The sequence below is a fragment of the Podarcis vaucheri genome, assembly GCF_965113315.1.
Source record: "Podarcis vaucheri genome assembly, chromosome: 9".
Classification (NCBI taxonomy): domain Eukaryota; kingdom Metazoa; phylum Chordata; class Lepidosauria; order Squamata; family Lacertidae; genus Podarcis; species Podarcis vaucheri.
Genome location: NC_138767.1, coordinates 13,901,927 through 13,928,640, shown reverse-complemented (window position 1 = coordinate 13,928,640; position 26,714 = coordinate 13,901,927). Strand labels below are relative to the sequence as shown.

Below are 26,714 nucleotides of genomic sequence, written 5' to 3'. Positions count from 1 at the left end.
ATATAAGTTAATATCTTGACCCTCCTCCACGAAAATAGCGGTTTCCTATGTTATGAAGGCTGAAATTTCAATTCAGTGGAACAGGTTCAAGATATTAACTGATATGCATGAAATTTCAGATATAGCTAGATAATCCCTAGTTTAGTAAAATAAGACCTTTGGAGCAGGCATTTTTTAAAAAAAGTTTTTTATGAACCACCCTACTGACCTACCCTCCACTGGGCTTCCTGGGTCCTGGAAACTCGGCCTATGTGAAAAAAATGAGACTATGCTGATTAGCCGTAGATTAGGCCTTGCCCCTGCACGCAGCCGACTTTTCTTGATTTTACTGCTGTGGTGTTTTTTTGTTTTTTGTTTTGGCAAACCACTTTGCAGGTTTTTTAAAATAAATTTTATTACATAAATAAACAATAAATATAAATAAAATAACACAAGCCAAAACACAATCCATCCTGTAGATTTAAGTATCTGTCCATAGTTGCCTACATGTTCTGAGAGGCCCAGAATCCACATTCTTTTGTAAGAAAATATGAAATAATGTAAAACCATTTTTGCAGGCAAAAAATAAAAAATCAATGTGTGGGGGGGATGACAAGAATTTTTGCGCACAGGTACCATCTGACCTTCCTGCGCCTCTGCGCCCAGCGCCCCCAAATTTAATTTAGCCCCCAAATTAACCATGTTGATCACCAGGGTGGGCGCCGAGGATGAGTCCGCATCCAGGCTGCTGCTGGTGCTGATGGGGCTGTTCATCTTGCTGCTGCCGCCTCCTCCCGAGTAGTGGCTACTGGAGCCGTCGCCACCACCATTTGCCATGGCTAACAAGTGGGCAGGCCAGGGCTCCAGGGAGCTTCCTGCTGCCGCCGCCAGCGCCCTCGACCAAGTCCATCCCCAGCCCATTGCGCTGCTCTTTGGCGGAGAGGCGCGCAAGCCGAGCCTCAGTGCCCGTCCAGGCAGGCGGCTGCCTCTCAGCACCTCTCGCTCTGGCGCCCTCGCTGCCGCCGCCTTTCCTTCCAAGATTCTGGCAGGAAATAAAGGTGGGGGCGCTGTGACGTTAACATATGGGAGTGCTGGAGGTGAAATAGTTAAAGAGGTTACCCAATCAGAACCCAGGGGGTGGAGTCAGAGGGACTATAAAACCAGCTCTGGGAGGGGCGAAGGGGGGAGTTTGTTGGGAGTTGGGTGGTTGGTTGGAGTGGGAGTGAATTGGGATAGAGTCTGTGGGTAGTGTAGCAAAATAAGCTGAGTCAGGAACAGTTAGGGGCTAGGAAGACAAGTCAATATCTGAGAGGTGGTTTAGTGAGGGAGAGCAGGTAACGGACGTTATAGGTCTGGATAGGCACCCCATGATTGTAATTGACCGATACCGTTTATGAAACCACGCGCTTGTTAAACTGCAATAAATAAACAGAAGTTTATGTTCCAATTTAACCCTGACTGGACTCAGTATTGTACCAGGTAGGGCCTGGGTGGTGGCAGCGAGAAATAAAGTGGTGGCACAGGGATCAGTATACGGTGAAACGTCCGGGGACCCTGTGTGATCGCCACAGGTGCCTCCCCCTTCTCCTCCTGGTGGCCAAATCAGAGGCTCCCCCAAAATCAAGCCAGCAGCCACCGCTCGTGCCGGTACCTCACGATGCCGGCCATGGGTGGTTTCAGCGGTGCCTGCCTAGCACCCCCCAGAATTCAGTGCTGGGGTGCCCCGCACCCCTTGCACCCCCGGGTAAAGACGGCACTGGGAGAAGCGGGATTGGAGACTGACTTGGGAGAAGGGATCGGTGATCTAGGGGAGTCTCTAACAGCTGGGAGATGAGAGACAGAGGCAGGAGACGCTGCAGGATTGGAGAATAAAGGATGGGTGCAGGAGGAGGGAGAGATGAGTCAGGCTGGGAGCTGGGCATGTTTAGCCTGGAGAAGAGGAGGTTAAGGGGTGATATGATAGCCATGTTCAAATATATAAAAGGATGTCACATGGAGGAGGGAGAAAGGTTGTTTTCTGCTGCTCCAGAGAAGCGGACACGGAGCAATGGATCCAAACTACAAGAAAGAAGATTCCACCTAAACATTAGGAAGAACTTCCTGACAGTAAGAGCTGTTGGACAGTGGAATTTGCTGCCAAGGAGTGTGGTGGAGTCTCCTACCTTGGAGGTCTTTAAGCAGAGGCTTGACAACCATATGTCAGGAGTGCTCTGATGGTGTTTCCTGCTTGGCAGGGGGTTGGACTCGATGGCCCTTGTGGTCTCTTCCAACTCTATGATTCTATGATTCTATGTGTACAATCAAGGGCTTCCACACCTCCTCCTCCTGCCCACACCTCACCTGCTGTACTGTATCTCATGACCAGAAGAGGACTGAAGTGGGAGGAGCAGAGGCAGGTTACACACAGGCGTAGTCTTTGCCTGCTTGCCTGCAGCTCAGGTGGGAAAGACAGATAAGTTCAGTTCAGGGTTGGGGCCTCTCTGTTGCTGCAACGGTCTCATCAGGTACATACCTAGGACATAGGCTGGATGGATATAGGATGGGTGGACATGCTTTTTCCTAACTTGCAAGTGTACTTTTGATAGCAAGGAGTCAATTCTTCACTCTGCATGTTGACATGAGCTTCCTGGGGGACAGGGTGGGATACAATACATTTCTCTGCTGTTGTTTTGTCACTGGTGGAAATTGCAGTAGTCAGATGAGGAACAAACGTCCTCACTTCAGCTTGCTGCAATGCGAAAAATGCATGCGATCGGAAATATTTTGGACTGACAGCTACTTGCCAATGTGAAATGCTACAAACATGTTTTCACGCTTCCCCTTCGGACTCCCCCTGCCCCCTCGCTTTCAGCAAATTCAGTTGAAAATGGCAATAATAGAACTTAAAGCCATTATATTTTCCCCTTGCTTAAAAAGGAAGAAGAAGACATCTCAGAGAGATATTTAATGAGACAACAGATGGATTCAGTTGACCTACCGAGCCTGAATCTTGTGGTTCCTGTCCTATGAATGGTTCCCTGGGGCATAAAAGCGCATGAAATGCTCTTAAATAGCTTCCCAAGCGCCTTGTTTGTGACCAACCTTTGCTATTCTGCCAGTACTGCCTCAGGGGGAACCAATCTGAAGGAGCCCATTACCAACAAAAATAACTCAGTCAGTCCAAGAACACTGCTCTGTCCCCAGGGGGATCAGATGCACCGATGCATTATGGGATATAGGAGGTCCACAGAGCAACATAGTATGAGTGGTGGCATGTGGCAAGCTGTAGAAGGGGAATAAAGGACAGAGCTGCAGCTCGGGATGGGAAAATAAATCCAGAACTGCATTTGTTTATCTGTGTACAGCCCATCTCGTCCTGAAGGCTTGCAGCCAAGAACTTTTCTCCTTTCCATTAAAATAGAATGTTTCCAAAGGATAAAGTTCAAGGACTAGATTACATTTACCCTGCCATCAAAATAAGGCCAAAGAAATAGTTCTTGCGATGTTTGCTAAATATTTACTTTTGCTGGCTTACTATGGGGAGATTTATTTGTGTGTTATACTTATGGGCCTCTCTCACCCCACTTTACATCCTCACAAGAACCCCGGAAAGTAGGGTAGGCTGAGCTCCGAGCTCTATTTACCATATTTTTTGCTCTATAAGACTCACTTTTTCCCTCCTAAAAAGTAAGGGGAAATGTGTGTGCGTCTTATGGAGTGAATGCAGGCTGCGTAGCTATCCCAGAAGCCAGAACAGCAAGAGGGATTGCTGCTTTCACTGCGCAGCGATCCATCTTGCTGTTCTGGCTTTTGAGATTCAGAATATTTTTTGCTTGTTTTCCTCCTCCAAAAACTAGGTGTGTCTTGTGGTCTGGTGCATCTTATAGAGCGAAAAATAAGGTATTTATTTCATAAAGTTTATACAACCCGGATTGTAAAGAGCCTCAAAGCGGTTTACAAAAAAAGGGGAAAGGCAACAGAATCAAGAAAAATTCACAACCGACAAGAGTTAAAATACTAAAGCAGATTAAAATCACCTCAACTTTCTAAGCATCTACAGCACCGTATTTTTCGCTCTATAAGACGCACCAGACAATAAGACACACCTAGTTTTTGGAGGAGGGAAACAAGAAAAAAAATATTCTGAATCTCAGAAGCCAGAACAGCAAGAGGGATCACTGCGCAGTGAAAGCAGCAATCCCTCTTGCTGTTCTAGCTTCTGGGATAGCTGCGCAGCCTGCATTCGCTCCATAAGACGCACACACATTTCCCCTTACTTTTTAGGAGGAGAAAAGTGTGTCTTATAGAGCGAAAAATACGGTAAGTAGGCTTGCCTGAAAAAGAACGTTTTTAGCAGGTGCCCAAAATAATAAAGTAAAGGCACCTGCTGGATCTCAATAGGCAGGAAGTTCCAAAGTATAGGTTCTGCTACACTGAACACTTCGCCCGTTTGTGGGATTTGTGGCCAAAAGTGGTGCAACCGGTCAGATTAGATGGTTTTATAAATGAGAAGTAGACGACTTCATAGTGAACTGTGGATATTAGCCCTCATGGCTAAAAACTGAGCCCTCATCACCTAAAAGTAGTATATTGTTGTGTACCACCCCAATCTTTAATCAGTGTTCATGTTTCCTTTGGAAATGAGACACAGTGGAGACTGTGCCTTTATGGTATATTGTTTATTTACACACATATACAACCTGAGCCTGTGATGGAGGGTTTCAAAGCATTATGCTCCAAGTGGGTCCTGTTTCTCCCATTGCTGAAGCCTCCAATTTGAAACAGGCAGCCCACATTGTGCTCTGGCGCCCTGCCCCAGCTAGCCGCATTTAACAAACTGACACTCCTTTTCCTCGATCACGCCACAGCCAACTGAAATCCTGAAACTTCCTCCTAACAAAAACTCTGGCATTTTTCTTTTGCTAACTACCCATAGCTCAAGGCAGGGCTCCACCCATTTCTAATCGCCCATCACCTTCCTTTGTTCTCCACAGTGGTTCTTCTCCCAGGCAATTTCCTGAGCATGGAAAAACTGGTCTGGCCTGAATTTTAGCACTTTGTTCAATCCAGCATCCAGCAGCCTATCTCAATACTCCAAGCATTGATTAAACTCCAACACCCACTTGACCTAGGAATTCAGGGGAGTCAAGGCACCCACAAACTCATAACAATATTACAATTATCGGATGCAAGAGACAAATGACAGGGGATAGCTATCTCCGTCATGGCTGATCCAGGGTACTCTGTTCCAAGCCAGCAAGTCAGTTCTTGTAATATGAAAGAGAAAAAGAAGCAGAGTGACCTGTGTTGAACTTTCTATGATTCTTATCAAAGCTGAAAGTAAGTGATGAGAGAAGAGAGCGATTTACGAAAGGGAGAAAAAGGAACTGGGTTATCCAGCGGAACCTCTTTCTGTTTCTGTTTTCTTAAGAAACACTTTCCTTATCTGCTTTTGACTTGCAAAACAGTGTGGCATGCTTCCCTCATCTCCGATAAGTCCATGGGCAGAGCTGAAAGGCCTGGCTACTTTTTAAAAAAGAATTATTATTGACCATTTCAACATATCAAAATATCAAAAGATATCATATTCATTATTTTCCCCCTTCCCCCCACCTCCCCATCAAGCCCTCCCTCCCCCCGACTTCCCTCAACTGCTCTCTCTGATTTTTCAACCCATATTATTCTCTGAATACTGTAAAATTGTATAAATCCTTATATTATCTATCTACTATGTTTACAATCAACAAATTTGTCTATGTTTATTCAAAACCTGCCAAGGAGTCCAATTCATTCTGTTGTCTTTTTAAGTATTTGTAAAAAGTTCCCATTCTTCTTTGAAGTCACAGTTGTCCTTATCTCGCAGTTTAGGTATATGTTAGTTTAGCCAACTCTGCATAGTTCATCGATTTCTCTTGCCGCTGTTCTTTTGTCGGGATTTCCTCATTCTTCCATCCTTGTGCTATCAAGACGCTTGCTGCTGTTGTTGCATACATAAATAGATTTTTTATTTTCCTTGGCAGGCCTTGTCCCACAATCCGAAACGCCCGGTTACTTTTGCACAAATGAGGCATATGGCGCCTCTGTAATACAGGTAACTTGCAACTTCTGTGCATTTAATTTGCGCACATTCAACCTTACACATTTGGCAAAAAAGAAGAAATATTTTAAGGGGGCAGGCACCCAGGAAAATGACTTGGGCGATCCCACCCACCATTGAGATCACCCCCCCCATTGATTTCAGGGTGGCGGGTTCGAGCTCTGTGTCGGGCAAAATATTATTGCACTGCAAACAGTTGAGTTAGATGACCCTCGTGGTCCTTTCCAACTGTACAATTCTATGACCTGTAACTCAGGCTCATGCTTTTGCAGCCCCCAGGCTCCGCATGCTGAATCGCAGGGGGGGTCAGACTAGATGACCCCGGGGGAACCCTTTACTACTTTACGCCTTTTCGTTGCTTTCAGGTCATCGCCAAAGGGGAGAGCTGCCCGCAGGTCAGCGCAAGAGCGCAATCGGGAAAGTGTGGCAGGCGCGCGCGCTTGGGCATCACACGCGAGCGCGCACTCTCCACCCTCCACCCCCCCCCAAGGGCAATGAATGCCCGGTTCGGAGGTGCTCAAATGACAAGTAGGCCGGGTGGGTGGGTGGATGAGCGCGCAAATCTGGGGTGGGGCGGCGCTGGCTAGTGGTACCCAGGAAGGTGCCGCCGCCTCCGAGGATGGAGAGGATGCCGCCCGCCCGCCCCCACCCCTTTTGGGGGTGTGTCTCCCCCTCCCCTCCCCATATCCCCCCTGCGAGAGAGACGCAGGCAGCCAGGCGCGCCCTCGCCCTTTGTCTCTGGCGCCGGGGAAGCTCCGGAGGCTGCGAGAGGCGGACGGCAGCCGCAGACTCCACCTCTTCCTCGAGGGGAAGCCCTCCTCCCGGCCTGCCCAGTCCTCCTGCCGCCGCCGATCGCGCTCCCTCCGCCTGCCTCCTCTCGCAGGTGTAACAGCACCTGGGACGCCGAGACGCCTCCGCGCTCCTCTTCCTTCCCAGCTTTTCGGTAGGAGGGTCTCTGGGGTCTCTCTCTCGGTTTGGGTTCCTTCCTCCCTGCGGCGCCTCCCCCGCCTTAAAGCCCTGCATCTCCTCCCCCACCCGTTCCTGCACAGCCCACCTACCCCACCCTCTCCATCTCCATCCATCCCTGTCCGTCTTCCTCACCTCCACAATCCGCCCAGATAAGCCTTATCAGTGGTCCTGATCATTACCATCGCGCTTTTGCAGCAACCGTGCGCGCGCGTGTGTATTGCAAATTGCAATTGCCCGGAGAAAGTCCCGGGGATTTCCTGCTGGCGACCCGCACCCGCCTTGCTGAATTGCTGCCCTGTGCTCCATCGAAAGGGCGCCTCTCCGTTTGATGAGCCCTCTTCTTAATTGCTTTCATCGGGAGGGTAGTTGCTCTTTGCTGGCTGCACACCTGAGAGGCGGCCTTATCTCTCCCTGGTTCTGCTCTTGGAAACTCCCTTTAATTCTTCCTCCTTCCTGCTGCCACCTGAATCAAGCGATTGCCCGTCCAAAAAAAAAAAGCGAGAGAGAAAAGAACCCACGCTCCGCCGGTGCACCAGTTTCCATCTTTCTATCAGGCTGCACCAATGCTGCTTACAAAGCATCATTCAGCCATATTCACTATTTCCCTTTACCTGATCGCATCCCCTTTGCTTGATAAATGGGCTGCTGAATGCCTCTTAAGCGATGCTCTCCTTGTTTTTCAGACGTGCTCCTTTATATCAGCCCCCACAGTGCCTAGGTCGGCTGTCTGTGTCCCTTTTACTCCCCAAAGCACCAGAAGCGTCTGCAGTGCCTGTTTTTTAAATTTTGCATCTAGCAGCCCTAGGTGGTGATCGCGACAGGGGATCCATGATAACAATAAATATTGTGTTTCTGCTGTGTTTTTGTAAGGGGCTGGGTAGGCAGGCTGGTGAAGCAGACCAAGCCATGTGGTCCCTATTGTTTCCGCTAGCAGTGCCTGTTCCCCATGACAGCTGATGGTTTGGGTGTTGCGGAGGGAGGGCTTATGTTGTCAGGCTCAATAGAATGGCAATTTTTGCCTTCCCTTGCGTGTCCCCAGGTTCACACGTGTGTCTTTTGCACATGGGATTGAGTAGCAGCCATTTGTCCCATAAGACAGAAAGCCTAGGGTATGCAACTTTTGGGGATGCCACTGAAGCATAGATAAATTTACTGCATGCCCTTTGTGACCTCAGCTTAGGAACATAGGATTTTGCCTGGTACTAAGACAGATTCTTAAGGGACGCGGGTGGCGCTGTGGGTTAAACCACAGAGCCTAGGACTTGCCGATCAGAAGGTCGGCGGTTCGAATCCCTGCGACGGGGTGAGCTCCCGTTGCTCGGTCCCTGCTCCTGCCAAGCTAGCAGTTCGAAAGCACGTCAAAGTGCAAGTAGATAAATAGGTACCGCTCCGGAGGGAAGGTAAACGGTGTTTCCGTACTCTGCTCTGGTTCGCCAGAAGCGGCTTAGTCATGCTGGCCACATGACCCGGAAGCTGTACGCCGGCTCCCTCGGCCAATAAAGCGAGATGAGCGCCACAACCCCAGAGTCGTCCACGACTGGACCTAATGGTCAGGGGTCCCTTTACCTTTAAGACAGATTCTTGGTCCATCTAACTCAGTATTGTCAACACGGCTTGGTAGCAGCTCTCTAAGGTTTTTGTCAGGCTCTGTTTCCCAGCCATAGCATGCAAAGCGGATGCCACACTGCTGAGCCCTTCCCCGTGCCTTAATATCTGCAAAGGTTACAGGTGGCTCCAGAGGCTGACAGGTTCGCACATTTTTTAGGGGACCCAGATTTGACACCACCCCAACAGAACTGAAACAACCAGAGGAAATTCTCAATTCTCTTGGAACACTCTGCCTTGCTGGTTAATCTGTGTAATGGAATGTTGGGAACTATATTGATATTTGTTCTTGGCATCTGTCTTTCTCGAGAGACCACGGAGTCAAACCACTGGAGAGTTCACAGTGGCTGCTGTGGCTGCAGAAACCGGTAACTCGTGACTGCCACCACCTCCTGTGTTGTTTTTGTTGCATTAGCAGCAAAGTGACCTCCCTGGAGCACAAGCCTGGGCAGTGTGCATGGAGGTCCTGGGCTGCCCAGATGACAAGACCCTCCTCTCGGCTTCACCCATGCGGTCCAAAGGAACACAGAGCAACATGTTTGGCCCCAGCTTGGCTGCAGGAGTTGCCAGAAGGAGGCGTACAAGACGCCATCCAGCTGTCTTAGCAACTCCCCTCCAGATTTGTGTAGGATTTATGCCTTTAGCTTTTTCTTCTTCCAGAGATGTCCTGCAAGGAAGCAGAGGTTTAGGACCAGAGTTTTCCTTCTTCTAAATGGGCTACCTTCCTAGGTTGATGAGCCCCATCTGCCCCTCACTTGCCTCTACAGCAGCGGTTCTCAACCTGTGGGTCTCCAGATGTTGTTGAACTACAACTCCCATCACCCCTAGCTAGCAAGGCGAGAGCTCGGGGATGATGGGAGTTGTAGTCCAACAACATCTGGGGACCCACAGGTTGAGAACTGTTGCTCTACAGCATGTGCAGAAACAGCCTTCTTGACCATTGGACCCACTATTGGTCTCATCCACTCAATCTGCCGGTGCCTGTCTTTCCATGCAGGGAAAGTCCCTAACTCACCGAGGCTTTGAGACCCATCAGCTACCCTCACCTGGATTAACCTGGCTAGCTGAAGCTGTTTCCTGGGGTGAGAACTGAGGGCAGGGTAGTCACCAAAGGGTAAATGCAGCACAGCCATCTTCTCAGAAAAACTCTTCACAAGCTCAAGAGGTCAAGACACGAGAGCTTTAGCAACTAATCTACACTTAATGACCCACCCAGTGATATTCAGAATATCACTCATGAAATCACCCAAGATATCCCTCAAGTAATTAATGACCCACCCAGTGATATTCAGAATATCACTCATGAAATCACCCAAGATATCCCTCAAGTAATTAAGGAACAAAAGAAGAAAAGGCACACTAATCTAGGAACTTCCTCTCTGCCCAGAACGTTGGAGGCTATACACCACACCCCTCAACAGTATTTATAGGAACTCAAACACCAGACTCTGCTCTGTTCCAGTAACAAGAAGCCGAAAGCACCAGCCTGAAGATGACGAGTGAGACCTCGTCGAAACGTCGCACAGACACCCCGACTCTTACACGGGAAGACACCCGAAGACACCAAAACCTGCATATATATATATATATATATTGAGGTTGAGATGAAATTTGCATATATATATATATATATATATATATATATATATATATATATATTTGCTTTCGTAGATTTTCACGGGTATAGGAATGCAGGTTTTGGTGTCTTCGGGTGTCTTCCCGTGTAAGAGTTGGGGTGTCTGTGCGACGTTTCGACGAGGTCTCACTCGTCATCTTCAGGCTGGTGCTTTCGGCTTCTTGTTACTGGAACAGAGCAGAGTCTGGTGTTTGAGTTCCTATAAATACTGTTGAGGGGTGTGGTGTATAGCCTCCAACGTTCTGGGTAGAGAGGAAGTTCCTAGATTAGTGTGCCTTTTCTTCTTTTGTTCCTTAATTACTTGAGGGATATTTTGGGTGATTTCATGAGTGATATTCTGAATATCACTGGGTGGGTCATTAATTACTTGAGGGATATCTTGGGTGATTTCATGAGTGATATTCTGAATATCACTGGTTTTTTGCGAGCTATGGTTTTGTGCCTTGTGCCAGCCAGATCTGTGTAGGGATTGCAGGGGGGTGCAGCATCCGGAGGTGCCACTATAGTTTGGTTGCTGGATGGAGTCTGTAATAATATGTCTCCACAGACATATTACAGACTCCATCCAGCAACCAAACTATAGTGGCACCTCCGGATGCAGCACCCCCCTGCAATCCCTACACAGATCTGGCTGGCACAAGGCACAAAACCATAGCTCGCCCCTATACACGAAGCCAAGCCAGAGCACAACTAAATGCAGCACAGCCATCTTCTCAGAAAAACTCTTCACAAGCTCAAGAGGTCAAGACACGAGAGCTTTAGCAATCTAATCTACACTTAATGACCCACCCAGTGATATTCAGAATATCACTCATGAAATCACCCAAGATATCCCTCAAGTAATTAATGACCCACCCAGTGATATTCAGAATATCACTCATGAAATCACCCAAAATATCCCTCAAGTAATTAAGGAACAAAAGAAGAAAAGGCACACTAATCTAGGAACTTCCTCTCTACCCAGAACGTTGGAGGCTATACACCACACCCCTCAACAGTATTTATAGGAACTCAAACACCAGACTCTGCTCTGTTCCAGTAACAAGAAGCCGAAAGCACCAGCCTGAAGATGACGAGTGAGACCTCGTCGAAACGTCGCACAGACACCCCAACTCTTACACGGGAAGACACCCGAAGACACCAAAACCTGCATATATATATATATATATATATGCAGGTTTTGGTGTCTTCGGGTGTCTTCCCGTGTAAGAGTCGGGGTGTCTGTGCGACGTTTCGACGAGGTCTCACTCGTCATCTTCAGGCTGGTGCTTTCGGCTTCTTGTTACTGGAACAGAGCAGAATCTGGTGTTTGAGTTCCTATAAATACTGTTGAGGGGTGTGGTGTATAGCCTCCAACGTTCTGGGCAGAGAGGAAGTTCCTAGATTAGTGTGCCTTTTCTTCTTTTGTTCCTTAATTACTTGAGGGATATCTTGAGTGATTTCATGAGTGATATTCTGAATACCACTGGGTGGGTCATTAAGTGTAGATTAGTTGCTAAAGCTTTCGTGTCTTGACCTCTTGAGCTTGTGAAGAGTTTTTCTGAGAAGATGGCTGTGCTGCATTTAGTTGTGCTCTGGCTTGGCTTCGTGTATAGGGGCGAGCTGTGGTTTTGTGCCTTGTGCCAGCCAGATCTGTGTAGGGATTGCAGGGGGGTGCAGCATCCGGAGGTGCCACTATAGTTTGGCTACTGGATGGAGTCTGTAATATGTCTGTGGAGAGGGTCTGGGTTTGGGTCTGGTGTGGTTGATTGGTGACGGCGTTCTGTGTGCCTCTGGTTCTGGTGTCGGTTTTTGTGGGGAGGGCTAATTTCCAGATGTCTGGCAGGCGGGACGTGTCGTCACGCTTGTTCATGTTGTGAGGGTGTTTCTCTATCTCGATGGCTTCCATGATTATTCTCTTGTGGTGATGTTCCATGTTAAAGAGCAATTTGGAATCTGCAAAATTAATTTCGTGTCCTGTTTCTTTCATGTGTTGGAAAAGAGAGGAAGTTTTTTCTTCTTTTTTGACGGCATTCTTGTGTTCTGCGATACGTGCATTTATTCGTCTGTTTGTTTGTCCAATGTACGTGGCTGGGCAGACTTTGCAGGGTATTTCATAGACCCCTTGGTTTTCCAGATGGATTTTGTCTTTTGGGTTTCTGAGGATATTGGCTATTTTTTGGTTGGTGCAGAAGGCTTTAGACAAGTCAGAACACAAACCCAAACTTTGGCTCAGATATGTTGACGACACCTTTGTAATTTGGCCACACGGGAAAGAAAAACTAGATAGCTTCCTCACACATCTCAACAGCCTACACCCCAAAATACAATTCACTATGGAAATAGAAGACAACAACCAACTCCCCTTTCTTGACGTCCTAATCTACAAAAAACCTGATGGCTCCCTAGGACACACTATCTACCGGAAAAAAACACACACCAACCGCTACTTACATGCACAATCACACCACCACCCTGCACAAATAAACTCCGTAGCCAAGACTCTCATCTCCAGAACCAAACGCCTGGCTGACAAAGACCACTTGACAACTGAGTTACAGAATCTCTCAAATGTGTTAATCGCCAATGGATACCAGAAAAACAGGGTTACGAAGCTAATCCAAAAAGAAACACCCCCCAAAAACCAAGACACAGAAGAAAACAATGGCATGGCCCTCCTTCCTTATATCAAGGGCACTACAGACAAAATCAGCAAAATCCTCCATAAACACAATATCAAAACAGCCTTCTGCACCAACCAAAAAATAGCCAATATCCTCAGAAACCCAAAAGACAAAATCCATCTGGAAAACCAAGGGGTCTATGAAATACCCTGCAAAGTCTGCCCAGCCACGTACATTGGACAAACAAACAGACGAATAAATGCACGTATCGCAGAACACAAGAATGCCGTCAAAAAAGAAGAAAAAACTTCCTCTCTTTTCCAACACATGAAAGAAACAGGACACGAAATTAATTTTGCAGATTCCAAATTGCTCTTTAACATGGAACATCACCACAAGAGAATAATCATGGAAGCCATCGAGATAGAGAAACACCCTCACAACATGAACAAGCGTGACGACACGTCCCGCCTGCCAGACATCTGGAAATTAGCCCTCCCCACAAAAACCGACACCAGAACCAGAGGCACACAGAACGCCGTCACCAATCAACCACACCAGACCCAAACCCAGACCCTCTCCACAGACATATTACAGACTCCATCCAGTAGCCAAACTATAGTGGCACCTCCGGATGCTGCACCCCCCTGCAATCCCTACACAGATCTGGCTGGCACAAGGCACAAAACCACAGCTCGCCCCTATACACGAAGCCAAGCCAGAGCACAACTAAATGCAGCACAGCCATCTTCTCAGAAAAACTCTTCACAAGCTCAAGAGGTCAAGACACGAAAGCTTTAGCAACTAATCTACACTTAATGACCCACCCAGTGGTATTCAGAATATCACTCATGAAATCACTCAAGATATCCCTCAAGTAATTAAGGAACAAAAGAAGAAAAGGCACACTAATCTAGGAACTTCCTCTCTGCCCAGAACGTTGGAGGCTATACACCACACCCCTCAACAGTATTTATAGGAACTCAAACACCAGATTCTGCTCTGTTCCAGTAACAAGAAGCCGAAAGCACCAGCCTGAAGATGACGAGTGAGACCTCGTCGAAACGTCGCACAGACACCCCGACTCTTACACGGGAAGACACCCGAAGACACCAAAACCTGCATTCCTGTACCCGTGAAAATCTACGAAAGCAAATATATATATATATATATATATGACATCCGATTCACACATGGAAGTCCTGGATGCTGCAGTTGGTGCCATGGGGCTAGAATTTTCCCATTGCTGGGTTCCCCTGGGAAGATGTTTCCATATCTAAAGATACAGTGGTACCTCAGGTTAAGTACTTAATTCGTTCCGGAGGTCCGTACTTAACCTGAAACTGTTCTTAAATTGAAGCACCACTTTAGCTAATGGGGCATCCTGCTGCTGCCGTGCCGCAGGAGCACGATTTCTGTTCTCATCCTGAAGCAAAGTTCTTAACCTGAAGCACTATTTCTGGGTTAGTGGAGTCTGTAACCTGAAGCGTATGTAACCTGAAGCGTATGTAACCTGAGGTACCACTGTACAGAGTTTGGCCACATTGGGAATACCGGACCTGCTTCTTGGTGCCACATTTTTAGGGGGGGGGGATTGGCAAGCATCTGTGTCTGGCATAGACAGCAGCTTTATACTGTGTCAGGCCATTTCCCCATGTAGCTCAGCATTGTCTGACTTGCAGTGGCTCTCCAGGGTTTGGGGCAGTTCTATCTGGAGATGCCAGGGATTTAACAAAGGACCTTCAGCATGCGAAACAGAAGTTTTGCCACTGAGCTATGGCCCTTTCCCTGCAAATTCAGCATAACTTGCTTTGCTGATCACGGGAAACAGCAAGGCACTATGAGGAACTGAGTCTTATAAGAAGACCATTTGCCTACTGGGAGCAGATTTCCAGGGTCCCAGCCAAGTCCAGAACTACCTCCATAAGAATATTGGAAGTTGCTTTTTGCTGAGTCAGATCACTGGTCTTTCTCTTTGGCGATCACTCGTAGCTGAGTTTATGGAAGCTGAGTCTTCCATAAACACGGTTTTAACAGTGAGTCTTTAAGTGACTGTGGAGGCCAATTCTAGATCCACATGTCCTTCCACAGTGGGGACATAGGTTTCCAGGCAGGAGTTGAACATGGTGAGGGTTTGCCAAGCGTGCCTTCCTCTTAGCGCGTTTCTCCCTTTCGTCCTGAGTTTGAGCGTCTTCAAAGCCCATGACATCTTTGGTAAAGGCTGTTTTCCAATTGGAGCGCTTGCAGGCCACTGTTTCCCAGTTGTCAGTGTTTATACTACATTTTTTTTAGATTTGCCTTGAGAGAATCTTTGAACCTCTTCTGTTGACCACCACCATTAAAAGGTAAAGGGATCCCTGACCATTAGGTCCAGTCATGACCGACTCTGGGGTTGCGGCGCTCATCTCGCTTTATTGGCTGAGGGAGCCGGCGTACAGCTTCCAGGTCATGTGGCCAGCATGACTAAGCCGCTTATGGCGAACCAGAGCAGCGCACGGAAACGCTGTTTACCTTCACACTTGCACTTTGACGTGTTTTTGAACTGCTAGGTTGGCAGGAGCAGGGACCGAGCAACGGGAGCTCACAGCGTCACGGGGATTCGAACCACCGACCTTCTGATCGGCAAGTCCTAGGCTCAGTGGTTTAACTCACAGTGCCACCCATGTCCCTACCACCAGCATTGCACTTACCATTTTAAAGTTCAGAATAGATTAGTTGCTTTGGAAGACGAGAATCAATGCATCAGCATTGTCTACACCAGGGGTCGGCAAGGTTTATCTCGCCTGGGCTGATTCACACTAGCGGAGATCCCTCTATGGGCCGGAGCGAGCACGAGCACACACGCCTGCGATTTCCGGTGTCTGTATCTGCGCAGACGCGATTTCCGGCGCGGCAGAAGTGAGTCCCCACACTGCGCTGTGCCGCTTTAGCGCAGCGTGTGGGGACTCACCAAGCGGGTGGCTCAGTTTGGGGTTGGCTCGGGGGCCAGTTAAATGACCCACGTGGGCTGCTTGTGGCCCGTGGGCCTTAGGTCGCTGACCCCTAGTCTACACACTGATGCTTCTGGATCTGCCATCTTTTGGCACAGAGACCCTAAGCTATGTAATTCTCACAGGAGTGCACCTGACATCTTCAGTATACAATTTTCAGCAAACGCTGAAGACACACTTCTTTAGCCTGGCCTTTCGACACCTGAGATGTGTGTTTTCAGGACCCACACGATTCCTGCGACTGCAATTTGTTTAAACTGTTTTAAATACTGAATTTTAAATGGTTGCAAAGCAAATGTTGATGATGATGCTATTATATCCAATATATGTTGTCCTCTGTCAAGCAGGTGGGGACTAAAGCGTGACCCTCCGTCGAACACCATATATGCTTCAGTACTTGGATGCTTCAAGGTAAGTTTAGTTCTTAAATGTTGAACTTCCTGGAACTTGTTGATGAAAGGGTGGAGAACCTGTTGCCCTCCAGGCTTTGGGACTACAACTCCCATCCTCCCTGTCAATCGTCCACGCTGGCGAAGGATTATGGGAGTTGATGTCCAACAATGTTTGAAAGACTACAGGTTCTCCAACCCTGTGCGTGAATGGCTATGGTCCAAATGCATACACAAGACTTATCCATTGATATACCACAGGGAACCTTCTTTCCTTTTGAGGGCTCCATTTTCTCAGGGTTAATCTCTCAGGGTCTGGAACCAAATTGGGCAGGATTAGAGCCCAAAGTTGTCATAACTAGAAGGTGAATTTTGTGAAGTAGGCAGAGCTTTTGGACGAAGCTGGTGACCTTAAGAGAATCTAATGATGAGTGTTTTATGGAAGAATGGATGTCTTTTTCGTGTTAATTAAAGAAATATTATAGCATGATGAACTCGCGAGCGGGATTTCAGCAATGAGCAACAGAAGTAACAGAATTTCTGAATGTCGCTGCTTTTCTCTTTTTTTAAAAAAATAATAATATTGTTTTATTTTTAAAAAAAATTAAAAATGTTTTTAAAAAATTATTGATATTTCAAAATAAAGTGAAATAACAACCCCCCGAACCAACATTACTTTTCCCCCACTCCTATCCTCCAAATACAGGTTCCTTATCGGGTGTTGTATTTTTTTTATTGCTTTTATGTGATCCAGTAAATATATATCTATATATTAAGTGGTTTGAAAACTTTCATAGATAAATAAATAAAATAGGCAGAGGGTTGCAGGTCCCCTTTCCCTGATGTATGTGATTGATGAAGTGGAGCTTCGGTTTTGAGTTGCTCATGTTTACTGTCCTGCACTGCTATCTGCAGGCTCAGTCTACAGGCACCAATCCAACTAAAGTTAACCCTGAACAAGACACGTTTAAACCTATGCAACATGCTTGTTGTGACTCTCTTTTTAGTCCTACTGTTTTCAAGGGGGCTTGTTTAAATGAGCTGGGCTCAAAGGGCTTTTACTTTCATTGTACTATGTATCTTTTTTTAAAGCTTTAAAGGTAAAGGGACCCCTGACCATTAGGTCCAGTCGCAGACGACTCTGGGGTTGTGGTGCTCATCTTGCTTTATTGGCCGAGGGAGCCGGCGTACAGCTTCCAGGTCATGTGGCCAGCATGACTAAGCTGCTTCTGGCGAACCAGAGCAGCGCACGGAAACACCGTTTACCTTCCCACCAGAATGGTACCTATTTATCTACTTGCACTTTGACGTGCTTTCGAACTGCTAGGTTGGCAGGAGCAGGGACCAAGCAACGGGAGCTCCCCCCGTCGCGGGGATTCGAACCGCCGACCTTCTGATTGGCAAGTCCTAGGCTCTGTGGTTTAACCCACAGCGCCACCCGCGTCCCCCTTTTTTAAAGCTTTACCACACTGCAATAGGTTCTGAAATAGGCATATTTTAGTCGGAATAAAGCATTGATGCTAATGCCATCAAGGTGATGCTCCGCCAGATTTGCAGAATTCAAAGTGTGGGGTTTTTATCATGCATTATAGCACTGTGGCACCAGATGGCGCTGTGGAGTTCCGTTTTTGCCAACCTGATTTCTCATACAACGTTTCCAACACGTTTCACTGAAACGCTTCTTTGACGTGTCTAGAGATCCAGCCCAAGTAAAATAAGGCTCCCTTACAAAGCAATTGTCTCTGTGTAAATGGGTGTCAGGAATGAGCCAGCTCCAAGCAAAGGTTTGCAGCCAACTGCAGAAAGCAGCCAGGAACAGAGAGGCTTAGATGTTAGTCAGGCAGGGGAGAGCCGGCAGCTGCAGACTTCCTCACCTTGATGGGCTGGCTGATAAGGCAGTAGCTGAGAGCAGGCTAGAACACAGCCAAAGCTCTCAGGAAGCACAAATAGGCACAAATAGACTCAGCCTCTCAGACCCAGAAGAGGTTGGAGCTGATCCACTAAGTCTGAAGAGTCAGCAAATGGGAGGGCTGCTAGATAGGAAGCAAAATGAGAGCCATAAGTGCAATATCCTCTGTCATGGCTGGAAGGAGTCTTCAGAAGGGTCATCTTGAGTAACGATGCTGGAGGCTTTGCCAGAGTCGTCCGGAGCTATCTGTTTGTTTTTGCAATAAATTCTCCTTTTTAATTACCTACGCTTACTGTGTTATCAAGCTGGGAATCTGGACTTCTGACAATGGGTGATTAACAGAGAGTTAAACCACTCTTTGACTCTAAGAATCTCCAAACTTACCTGGTGGAACCAGACACCCTAATCTCAAATCGTCAGTTTGTAGATGTGCAAAGCATTGCTATTCAGGTGGTTAGACCATCCCTTCAAGTGCAGAGGCAGTGAAATATCACTTCCCAGCAGAATCTAACATCAAAACACTTACTTGTTGTTGTTTAGTCGTTTAGTCGTGTCCGACTCTTTGTGACCCCATGGACCAGAGCACGCCAGGCACTCCTGTCTTCCACTGCCTCCCGCAGTTTGGTCAAACTCATGCTGGTAGCTTCGAGAACACTGTCCAACCATCTCGTCCTCTGTCGTCCCCTTCTCCTTGTGCCCTCCATCTTTCCCAACATCAGGGTCTTTTCCAGGGAGTCTTCTCTTCTCATGAGGTGGCCAAAGTATTGGCCAAACACTTACTTATTGAGGAAAATTTCTGTCACACCACCATTTAATCTGCTTTCAGGCCAGGGCTCTTTCCTAGAACATATGAAAGAAGAAGTAAAAGTGCTCCTGAGCAGGCACAGAATGCATTTCCCTACACCAATGAATAACAGATACATCAGGGATTCGGGCTTCTAGATGAGAAGTTGAAATTTCCAGGCACATTTGAGCCAGCATTTCCCTTTCAAAGCTTTATACGATAATGGATAAATTCTTCAAAGGAAAGGTTAGATAGGCCATGAGGTTGCGTGAGCGCTGCACTTCTTTGAACTTCTGGATTTTGCCTGATCAAAAAAGAGCACCCAGCCACAGCCCCCAGGTCCTTTAAATTGCAGGCTGCAAAAGAGTAGTCTATTGCCATGGTTACGTGGTCAAGGTCATGCAAGACTCCTCGTCAGGTATTGGCTTGGACACTGAGCGAGACAGAAGAGTGGGCACCGGGAAGAAGGGGGGTTGGAGACCGACTTAGGGATCAGAGATCTGGGGGAGCCTGTTACAGCCAGGAGACAAGAGTCAGAGGCAGGAGAAGCTGTCGGAGAGTGAATTAGAGGGGCAGGAGGAGAGGTCAGACTGGCGCAGAGTCAAGGGCTTCATAACCTCTTCCTCCTTCTGCCCCCAGCTCTCCTGCTCCACTGCCTCCCAGGACCAGGCGAGAGGGAGAAGCAGAAATTGGGTACATGCAGGGGGGGGGGTCTTTGCCTGCTTGCGTGCAGCTTGGGTGGAAGAGATACAGAAGTTGAGGTCGGCGGAGCGGGACCTCTCTCTTGTGTCAACTGCTTCATTGGGTTCACGCCTAGGAGCAGCTGAGAGACATAGGACTGATAGACGTGCCTTTTTCTAACTTGGAAGTGTACTTTCTATTTCTGCCTAGTATGCACCGGTAGCCCTTAGGACACAGAGGGCAGGGGATGGAGGTGAAATCCAGCCCAGATTGAATTGAGTCTGGAAGCCAGGTTCTAAGCTGGGTAGAGTAATCTCTGGATAAGTCCAGTCCGTCCCAATCTGGTGTAGTTCAGAAAAGGGTTTCAAGGCACAGAATGGCACAGAATCACAGAATTGTAGAGTTGGAAAGGAACATGAGGGGCATCTAATCCAGCCTCGGTCCAGTATACCTGAAGGAGCGCCTCCACCCCCATCGTTCTGCCTGGACATTGTCGTCCAGCGCCGAGGCCTTCTAGCAGTTCCCTCGCTGCGAGAAGCCAAGTTACAGGGAACCAGGCAGAGGGCCTTCTCAGAAGTGGCACCCGCCCTGTGGAACGCCCTCCCACCAGATGTCAAAGAGAACAACAACTACCAGACTTTTAGAAGACATTTGAAGGCAGCCCTGTTTAGGGAAGCTTTTAATGTTTCATAGGTTATTGTATTTTAATATTCTGTTGGAAGCCGCCCAGAGTGGGTGGGGTATATATAAAAAAAATCCCTCTGCAGTGCAAGTATCGCCACTGCAATGGACCTATTAGGAGAAATGGGGCACTGCCCCACCAACCTTACTTTGCTCTCAGCCTGCCCCCTTCATCTGCTTTCCTTTCTACTTAAAACTGGTTCAGGGTGTGGCACGGCACAGCATCCGTTTCCCCCTTGGATTCAGTTTGCCTTTGCAGAAGAGGGAAGAGGATGGGGACAAAACCAGAATTAGTTTGCTTTGCCTGTTATTATCTCTAGCGCCATCTACTGGTGGGCTCCCTGCCTTCTGCCCTACCATACTCAATGGGCACCAGCTACCCCTGCGAAGAACTTAGTGCAGTCTAGAGATATGCCCACACCTGATCTCAACAAGAGGATTTGGGAACCTTTCCTGCCTCCTGCAATCTGCTCCAGAGTTTCATCAGAGCAGAATAAACCTGTTCTAGGATCTGCTCCTCACTTTCAAGAGCAAAGCAGCCAGAGCCCGGACATACCCCAAATGCGTCACTGTGGCCCACATTCATCCAGCCAGCCAATGGCCTGCAAATTGCTCAGCCCTCTGCATGACTGCTGTTGCTTTGGAGCACTTCAGCGGTTAATACTACCCGCGTGGGCTCGTTTGTCAAATGGAATATTTTGGAATATTTACAATTAAGATGAAAGCTTGATCTGTGGCTCGGAGCTGCCAAGTGAGCTCTGCCATCGACGCTAATCCGTAGTAATCCCGCGTAATAGCTGGCTGTTGCCTTGGCCTGATTTTCTTGACAGCTGATCTGACATGAGACATAGGCGAGCAGGTCTGGTGGACCTGAAGGATGTCTTTCCGTCGCAAAACCACTTTGCACGGCCTTGTTTCTCTGCAGCAGTGGGTGTGCCTTGCCTACAGTGCTCCTCGCTGGTTGCTCGCCTGGTTGCTGCTAAGTATCAGGGCTGCAGCATAACCATGCTGTGTGTGAAAATAAGCAATCGTTTTTAAAATGGGTTCTGAGGGGACGCAGTAGGGGATCACTATGTCCCCCTGTCGTAGGCAAACCAGCCTCTTCACTTGTGCTAATGTGTTATAGGGCTACTTTCTGTGTGCAATCAAATCATAGAATTATAGAACTGTAGAGCTGGAAGGGACCCAAGGGTTATCTAGTCTAATAATAATAATAATAATAATAATAATAATAATAATAATAATAATAATTTGTACCCCAGCCACTCTGGGCGGCTTCCAACAAACATTAAAAATACATTAAAATGTCACACATTAAAAACTTCCCTGAACAGGGCTGCCTTCAGATGTCTTCTAAATGTCAGGTAGTTGTTTATCTCTTTGACATCTGGTGGGAGGGTGTTCCACAGGGTAGGCGCCACTACCGAGAAGGCCCTCTGCCTGGTTCCATGTAGCTTTGCTTCTCACAATGAGGGAACCGCCAGAAGGCCCTCAGCGCTGTATCTCAGTGTCCGGGCTGAACGATGTGGATGGAGACGCTCCTTCAGGTATACTGGGCCGAGGCCGTTTAGGGCTTTAAAGGTCAACACCAACACTTTGAATTGTGCTCGGAAACGTAGTCCAACCCCCTGCAATGCAGAAATCTCAACTAAGGCATCCATGACAGATAGCCATCCAACCTCTGCTTAAAAACCCCCAAGGAAGGAGATTTCAGCACCTCTTGTGGGAGTCCGTTCCACTATCAAACTGTTCTTTCTGTCAAAAAGTTATTCCTGAGGTTTAGTCGGAATCGCCTTTCTCATGACTTGAAGCCATGGGTTCAGTTCCTAGCCTTGGGGGCAGGAGAAAACAACAGTAGGGCCACCAATGTTACATCTTGCAGAGATTTTCCTTGACATCCATGGGCTGCTGTCCACTGAAATTTGATTTAAGAGAAGCATTCTGTTGTAGTCAATAGAATATGTAGCCATTTGTGTGTCCCCCTGGCAGTTTCTCTGGTTTGCAAACGAGCCCAAATGCTCAGAAAGACAGGTGACAGGTTCAAAATGATGGGTGACAGCCCTTTCTCATTGTTCCACCGCCGTGCATTGAGACAATCCAACCTTTACCTGCTGAATTGGAGCTTAGTTAAACATCATCTCTCTTTGAATTTTCCACGGGGGCAGGATCAGATTTTCGCAAGGCATGGCTGCAGAACAACAAAGAAAGCTCTCAGACCCTATGGAATTAATTGGTACACAATACAAGCGAAATATGGGTCAAGCAAAATTGTGGATGAGCCCTTGGTTTGGGATTTGATACTAAAACTACTTTCTAGGTCTTTGATGTTGAATCCGAGCAGTATTTTTGTGCCCTCTGGCGCTCATTGGTTGTAAGTGCACAAGCTATACAGTTAAACATGCATGTTTTAGACCAGTCCTAGTATGTTTCCATGGAAAATAGGTCCCTTTTGCCCCTCAGTATATCTTTTTGTGTGTGTACAATCATGATGATTTTTGCTCATGATAATACTAGGGTGGTCACGCTCTCAACACTGTTTGCACCTCCAGAAATTTGGGGCTGTCCCACTGCTTCCTATCATATAACGTCCTCTCAAATCATTGAACATCTTGTGCCACAGTAATAGTGTGGCAGTATTGGGAAAGCATAGCAGAACAAACTAAAGCAGAATGAATCCACCCAGGAGTGCCAGCTTGGGCCCTCGCCCGTGGGTGCCTGGGACCATGGGTGCCATGCAGTGTGCATGGCCCTGGCACCGAAATTTGTGGGTGCCCAGGCCCCAGCCCTTTCATGGGGAATTTTCTGTGTACATGGGCACCCATGTACACAGAAAGTTGGCACCCATGAATCTACCACCAATGCACTAATATTGTGTCAATAGCATTTTTTTTGCAGAATACACCCATAATAAAAGTCTGGAAGAAGTTGGATTTACTTCCAAGTAAAAACACACAGAATTTTTGTTCTATTATGGGTTTGTCCACCAGTGTCCTTCACCTCAATTAGATTTCCCAGCTTTTCGCTGCTGAGACATAGACCTAGCTCCAATTCATAGGTGGGTTAGAAGTGCACAACAGTGACCGTTTTCATCTGTGAGAAATATTCGCCTCATTATTGGCTAAGAGATGGAGAATGAAAACAAATTAATGTTGGAGTAGGGCGTCTTGAATTTTTCAGGTTCCAAAAATGCTTTAAAAAATTGTAACATATGACTTGGGAATTCAATAGGTATTTTGGTTAAATTAATATAATTTAGTTTTGATTGGCAAGTAATATTTGTGTAAAATTGCACAGAAATTAAAATTCTGTGCCACTTCAGACTGCTGGTTGGGGTTAACACCTCCATTAAAAGACAGCAGCAAAAATCCCTGCACACAGAAGCTAAATTTCAGGGACTGGGGTTTTAGTCTAGCCTTCTCCCTGACATACTAAATTTCTGTGTACAGGGAATTGTTTTTGTGGATAAGGAGTCAGTTGTGTCCCTCCCTCCCTTCCCTGTAGTCTAAAGAAATGTAGTCCAGACACAGCTTGACTACTTTATTTATTCATTTAATTTGTTGTTTCGTGTATTAAATTGTATACTGCCCTTCATCCAAACACAACATAGAAATACAAAATGAAAACACAAAATACATAATAAAATGATACAAAATGCAAAATGATACAAAATACAAAATAAAATGATAGCAAAACAAACCAATAACTCCTGCAGGCACATTTAAAAGGCCATAGGTTATTGAATTAGCCAAAGGCCTGGAAGAACAGGAATATTTTTTGACTGGCACCTGAAGTTATGTAATGAAGGTGCCAGGTGAGACTCCCTAGGGAGAGCATTCCGCAAGCAAGGAGCCACCACAGAAAAGGCCCTACCCTCTGGACCTCTTGAGGATGAGACACACAAAGAAGGGCCTCAAATAATGATCTCAGGGTCTGGGTCGGTTTATATGGGGAGAGGTAGTCTTTGACGTATTGCCATCCCGAGCCATTTTAAGGCCTTATAGGTCAAAACCAGCACTTTGAACTGGGCCTGGAAACTAACGGGCGGCCAGTGCACGTGGGCCAGGGTTGGTGTAATATGCTCAAAAACCACCTTGCTCTGGCGAGCAACCTGGCCGCTTGTGAGACCTGTGGCGATTTCTTGCGATTAGACCTCAACTGCGTTGCTAAGGCAACATGGGACTAGGCCGCAGGAGAGATGCTTTTCAGTGGCAACTAACATGGCCAGAGAATTGCATCGCAACCAGGCACCGTAGTCTGAAAGCTGCATTCTGGGCCCGTAGGAAGCTCCAAGTCAACGCTTCCTTGACTGAAATTGTGCACGCGCATGCACACCTTGCCATGTTGCAGGCATCTGTGTGGCCTACTGATTTGAGAGCTGAAATGCCCTTCTCAGTTTTCCCTTTCGCCACTCACCCATGCGCACCCTTCTCTCTGCCTCAGTGCTCTGGGAGACGGGCCTGAGGGGGCCCAAGCCATTAACTGAACTTGGCCCCCGCATAGCCCAGAAAAAAGAACTGGTGGAGCGCCATTTTTAGCGTTTTGCGCGCCCCACCCCACCCTGAACGCACAGAGCGCATGGCAGAGAGCGAAGGAGAGAGAGAGGCGCCTTCGAGGCTCCAATCGGGTAGACGGCAGGGCCAAAGCCTTGCATGTGAGCTCGCCCCACAACAAAGGTTGAGGTTACACGATGGTCTACCCCCCCCCTCCGGCGTAGGTGGCTTTCCCCCGGTGACTGCGCAGTCACCGCTATCCCAGGGGATCTGTAGGGACTTCGTGCATTGCAATGCAAAACTTGTGTTGAAGAGTGTCATAAACCCCTCAAAGCGGGTGAAGATGGAGGGAAATGAACAGCCCTGCTTTATAACATGCAAAAGTTAAAATACTGAAGCAGGTTAAAATGTCCTCCGCTTTCTAAATGTCTGGGTAGGAATGTTTTTAACAGGCGCCGCAAAGAGTATGAGCTTGATCTCAATAAGCGGGGAGTTCCAAAGTGCAGCTGCTGCGACACCAAACGACTTTGTTGTTGTTGTTTAGTCGTTTAGCCGTGTCCGACTCTTCATGACCCCATGGACCAGAGCACGCCAGGCACTTCTGTCTTCCACTGCCTCCCTCAGTTTGGTCAATGCTGGTAGCTTCGAGAACACTGTCCAACCATGTCCTCCTCTGCCGTCCCCTTCTCCTTGTGCCATCCATCTTTCCCAGCATCAGGGTCTTTTCCAGGGAGTCTTCTCTCCTCATGAGGTGGCCAAAGTCTTGGAGCCTCAGCTTCAGGATCTGTCCTTCCAGTGAGCACTCGGGGCTGATTTCCTTAAGAATGGAGAGGTTTGATCTTCTTGCAGTCCATGGGACTCTCAGGAGTCTCCTCCAGCACCATAATTCAAAAGCATCAATTCTTCGGCGATCAGTCGTCTTTATGGTCCAGCTCTCACTTCCATGCATTGCTACTGGGAAAACAACTTAAGTTCTAACAGATGTGGGACAGTTGTTACGTATGTGTGCCAATCCCGCCCCCCCCATCAAAGTAATTTTGAGTGGGCGTGTGTGAGATAAGGCAATCTCGTCATAGCTGTCAACGTTTTCCTTTTTTTTAAAGGGAAATTCCCTTATTCTGAATAGGATTCCTTGCAAGAAAAGGGAAAAGTTGACAGCTAATTATCTCATAGGTTTGGAGTAAGTCATCTCCGTTTTTTAAAAAAATGCCTGTGGCAGCCATTTTGTGCTGCTACCCACCCACCACACTCTTATCAATATATGAGTACCGACGCTTCATTTTTTTTGCCTGCGAAACACACAAAAAGCAAGATAACTACTGGCTGTAAGAAACAAAATTCCAGAATGTCGCAATGGATTGCAGTGTGGGAGGTGTCCCCCCCCCCCGGCTTCATCCCAAAGTGCTGCTGTTTCTGCTGTGACATTTTAAAGGATTTGTAGGAAGGAGGAGGACAATGGAGGGATGTGGGGGACCTGTGATCTGCCCCATGTTGCTCCCATCATCAGCATGGGATGAAGCCACAGAAGAACTTCTGGGCTGCGTCTAGAACTGAAACGGTGCCATCAGATTTTCATTTTTTTAAAAAAATGTGACCGTTTGGGGAAGACCCCACTTTTCATTCGCAGGATGAAATAGGTAATATATTTTTTTTCCGCTTGCAAATGTTTGGTTCCTTCTAGCGTGGTTTGCAGAAGGAAGCCAAGTTTTGCTAAGCATGGTTTGTCTGCCAGAAAGGAAGGCAAGTTTCATGGTCATTTGTTTACGCCGAACGTTGAACAACCGCAGATGTGGGGGGAACTCGTTGAGAAAGGCCCATGAGCAGAAGGGGCAGAGGAAGTGAATCTAACGGGGAAGGCAATTTTTTGTTTTGGTACTAATGAACTCTGTGCCTTTATGCAGTCTGGCCATGTCTACTGGCAA

At 47.4% G+C, this 26,714-nt stretch overlaps 1 protein-coding gene across 18 annotated transcripts in view; it reads left to right on the top strand.

Annotated features, from left to right (window-relative positions):
* TMEM150C (transmembrane protein 150C) overlaps positions 1-26,714 on the top strand; it is a 72,111-nt gene that overhangs the window by 15,952 nt on the left and 29,445 nt on the right. For 3 of the 18 annotated variants that reach the window (XM_082236710.1, XM_082236706.1, XM_082236693.1), the window contains exon 2: positions 16,206-16,269. The exons of 1 other annotated variant lie outside the window; for it this stretch is intronic. In XM_082236710.1, coding sequence (XP_082092836.1) covers positions 16,244-16,269 — 26 coding nt within the window. In that variant the 5' untranslated portion in view covers positions 16,206-16,243. Of the gene's footprint in view, positions 1-5,978; positions 6,041-6,787; positions 6,999-16,202; positions 16,270-24,615; positions 24,976-25,040; positions 25,194-25,983; positions 26,118-26,714 lie in introns of those variants that run through there. 14 more of the 18 variants (XM_082236707.1, XM_082236694.1, XM_082236703.1 and 11 more) reach the window with 12 other exon arrangements.